This window comes from Vicia villosa, linkage group LG1 (assembly GCF_029867415.1).
Source record: "Vicia villosa cultivar HV-30 ecotype Madison, WI linkage group LG1, Vvil1.0, whole genome shotgun sequence".
In the NCBI taxonomy this organism is placed as follows: Eukaryota; Viridiplantae; Streptophyta; class Magnoliopsida; order Fabales; family Fabaceae; genus Vicia; species Vicia villosa.
The window spans coordinates 128,886,118-128,889,999 of record NC_081180.1 but is presented as its reverse complement, the minus strand read 5'-3'; the positions used below and the strand labels follow the sequence as shown (position 1 = coordinate 128,889,999).

At 41.7% G+C, this 3,882-nt stretch overlaps 1 protein-coding gene across 1 annotated transcript; it reads left to right on the top strand.

The window, feature by feature from the left end:
- Positions 1-234: 234 nt before the first annotated feature.
- On the top strand, positions 235-3,668 carry LOC131653843 (uncharacterized). The gene is made up of 3 exons (XM_058924149.1): positions 235-1,281; positions 1,600-3,111; positions 3,165-3,668. Exons 1-3 carry the CDS (start codon positions 235-237, stop codon positions 3,666-3,668), a joined length of 3,063 nt encoding a protein of 1,020 aa, XP_058780132.1.
- The last annotated feature ends 214 nt before the right edge of the window (positions 3,669-3,882 follow it).

Here is a 3,882-nt window from a genome sequence, read left to right as displayed (position 1 = left end):
AGGAGATGGGATTATCTGAAGGACAGCAGTGGGAACTGGGAACCTTATGAAGGCAGCAGTGAGGGTGCTTGGAGTGGTGCATCCGGTTTTGGCAGAGGGGAGTGTTCCTAACAACAGTTTTGAGGTTTCATCGGGGAAACACAATTCACTTTAATGATTATAGGATCTTTGAATGTGAGAGGGGGAGGGAGTTTGTTAAAGAGGAGGAGGATTAGTTCAATCATTTCTAGAGGAATGGCCGATATTTTTGTCATACAGGAAACTAAGATATGTTGTATGGAGGAAGCAATTGCCAAAAGCTTTTGGAGGAAGGATTGCATTGAATACTCTTACTCCAATTCGATAGGGAGGTCAGGAGGTCTGTTAACGTTATGGAAGGGAGATTCGGTTACCGTCCTTAACAGTTTTTCTGATATAGGGTTTCTAGGGATAAAAGCTTTATGGCAGGGTGATGTTTATTATGTGATCAATATTTACTCTCCTTGTGAGCTTCAAAGGAAGGTGATACTGTGGAGAACTCTTCTGGATCTTAAAAGTAAATATGTGGATGGTGAATGGATTTTGTGTGGTGACTTTAATGCCATAAAAAATAGTAGGAAAAGGATTGGGAGGTGGATGAACGAAAATGCCAATGAGATGAAAGATTTCGGGGATTTTATCAACAATTGTAACTTGGTGGATGTGCCTTGCAAAGGTAAACGATTCACGTGGTATAGTGGGGATGGCTTGTCGATGAGTAGGCTTGATCGTTTTCTCATTTCGGATTATACTATTAATAAGTGGGGTATTGTGGGCCAAAGCATAGGGGAGAGGGACGTTTTTTATCATTGCCCCGTTTGGATAGTTAAGGATAACGTTGATTGGGGTCCGAAACCGTTCAAAGTCAATAATGAATGGTTCAATCTTAAATCTTTCTTACCCTTTGTTGAAAAAACATGGAAAGAGGCGATTGTCGAAGGGAGAAGTGATTTTGTTCTCAAAGAAAAGTTTTGTATCCTCAAAGGGAGACTCAAATGGTGGAACAAAGAGGTGTTCAGGAAGATAGATTTGGAGATTGAGGAGGAGGTGGCAGACTTGAATAGGTGGGACTCTTTATTAGAGGAGGAGATTGCCGAGGGGAGGGATGATATCGTTAAAGTTAGGAAAGAGGTGTGCGGTCGTTTTTGGTTGAACCTGAGAATCAAAGAGGACATGATTATTCAAAAATCAAGACTTGCATGGCTTAACGGCGGGGATTCCAATAGTATATTTTTTTCACAAAGTCATGAAGGAAAGGAGGAGGTATAATCACATTGGTCCCATTATTTCTTCGAGTGGCTTGAAACATTCGGTTAGGGAGGTTAAGGATGAGGTATTCTCTCACTTTTCTAGCAAATTTGTGGAAGCGGAGAGGTCTCGGCCTAGTTTGGAAGGTTTTACTTTCAAGAGGTTAAGTACGGAAGATTGCTTTTCGTTAGAAGCCCCTTTTGAGCAAAATGAGATCAAGGATGCCATTTGGGGATGTGGGGGAGATAAATGCCCGGGTCCGGATGGTTTCTCTTTTTTGTTCATAAGGAAATGTTGGGATATTCTTAAAGATGATTTCTACCATTTTTCAAGGGTTTTCATTCCGGCGGGGTTCTCTCTAAGGCGGTCACTTCTTCATTTTTGTCGTTAAATCCAAAAACTCATAACCCTCTTAGTTTGGATGATTATAGACCAATTTGCTTAATTGGTTGTTTGTACAAAGCGGTATCCAAATTATTGGCGGGAAGATTGAAGCGTGTCTTGGATTCTATTATTTCTCCTAATCAAAGTGCTTTCGTTCCGGGAAGGCAACTTCTTGATGGAGTTTTGATTGCTAACGAAGTTGTTGACTACGCTCATAAAGAAGAGAAAAGTTTCTTTCTTTTTAAGGTCGACTTTGAGAAGGCTTACGACAAAGTGAATTGGGATTTTCTTAGATTCTTGTTGAAGGAGATGGGGTTTGGGTCAAAATGGATGAGATGGATGGAGCTTTTGATTTTCCAAAGTAAAATGTCGGTGCTAGTTAACGGGAGTCCTACTAAGGAGTTTGTGGTTGAGAAAGGATTGAGGCAAGGAGATCCCTTATCTCCTTTCCTTTTTGTTCTTGTGGCGGAAGGTCTCACGACTCTTGTGAAGAAAGCTACGTCTTTAGGGGATTATGAAGGCTTTATCATCAACGGTAAATGCTCGGTGGACATCCTTCAATTTGCGGACGACACTTTGTTGATAGGGGAGGGCAATTGGAAACAAATTTGGGCTATTAAGACCGTGTTGAAGGCGTTTGAGTTGGTTTCTGGTCTTGGCATTAATTACCGTAAAAGCAAATTGATCGGCATCAATATTGGCAACAACTTGATGGAAGCGGCGTCCTCTCTTTTATCTTGTAAGGTGGAAGGCAAAGTTTTTTCTTTTCTTGGCATAATAGTTGGAGCTAATCCTAGGAGAATTTCGACTTGGAAACCGTTATTGGACAAGATGAAGAAACGTCTCTCGAGTTGGAAGAATAGGTTCCTTAATTTTGCGGGGAGGATTACTCTTATCAAATCCATCTTATGTTCTTTATCTATCTTCACGATGTCTTTCTATAGGATGCCGGTAAGGATTGTTGAAGAAATTACCAAACTTCAATGTGATTTTTTGTGGGGAGTCTCGGAGACTCATAGAAAGATTCATTGGGTGGGATGGAAAAAATTATGTCTCCCTTTCGACAAAGGAGGGGTGGGTTTTAAGAGGATGGATGATTTTAATTTTGCTCTTTTAAACAAATGGAGGTGGAGGATTCTTCATGGATCGGATTCTATTTGGCATAACCTTCTCCGTGCTAGATATGGTGACATTCGTTTACAAGTTTCGAAGGGAGGAGATTGTATTACCGTCGGTTCCTCTTGCTCTACATGGTGGAAAGATATTTTGTCTCTTGGGAAGAATTCATTTAAAGACGCCATTGTGAATAACTGCTCCTTTTTGGTTGGAAACGGTTACAATATTTCTTTTTGGCATTCCAAGTGGGTTCTTGATTCACCGTTGAAGGATATTTTTCCTTCTCTTTTCATGTTGTCTCGTCTTAAAAATGTCTCGGTGGCATGCATGGGGGATGGAGTGATGGTCAATGGAAATGGGGGGATTGTGGGTTACCTATTGGGGCTGCACACAGTCAGGTTTCGGGGGCTGTTTCTGAGCTGGGCAGGGGGCGGCATTTTCCTGTTTCGGCTGGTTCTGTCCCAACGAGCTTACGCTCTGCTCGCAATCAGCTGCAGGAGGCTGAAACTGTGCTGGACAGTGGGCCTAGCAATGCTGCTGCGGCGGTTTCTGTCAGCACTGATGGGCTGTTCAGGGTGCTTCGCGGTGCTGACTTGAGGGAGTCGGGAGGAATCGATGTCGTTAGGTGGGATGCGGAGAATGATAACATGTATTCTGTTAAATCTTGTTATCATTTTTATGCAGGTTTTTCTATTCCTTGTGGTCCAATTGAGAAGCACGATGGAGCTTTTTCGCTAATATGGAGGACGGATACTCCGTTCAAGATCAAAGTTTTTGGTAGGAGAATTTTGATCAATAGTTTACCTACGAAGGAGCTTCTTCTTAAGAGAGGTATCTCTTTTACATCTTCTACGCCTAATTGTGTGTTTTGTGGTATTGCTCTTGAATCGTTAGAACACTAACACATCTTTTTCAAGTTTTCTATCGTGAAGTTAATTTGGAGGAAAATAGCGGAGTGGATTGGTATGTTGGATGTAACGGAGGAGGACCCTAAAGGGAGTTTCATGCTTTGGTACTTTTATTGCAAAAGCATGAAGATGAAGGAGGGTAGACTTAGTTGCATTTGGTTGGCGATAACTTGGAGCATATGGTTAGTTAGGAATGGTATTATTTTTC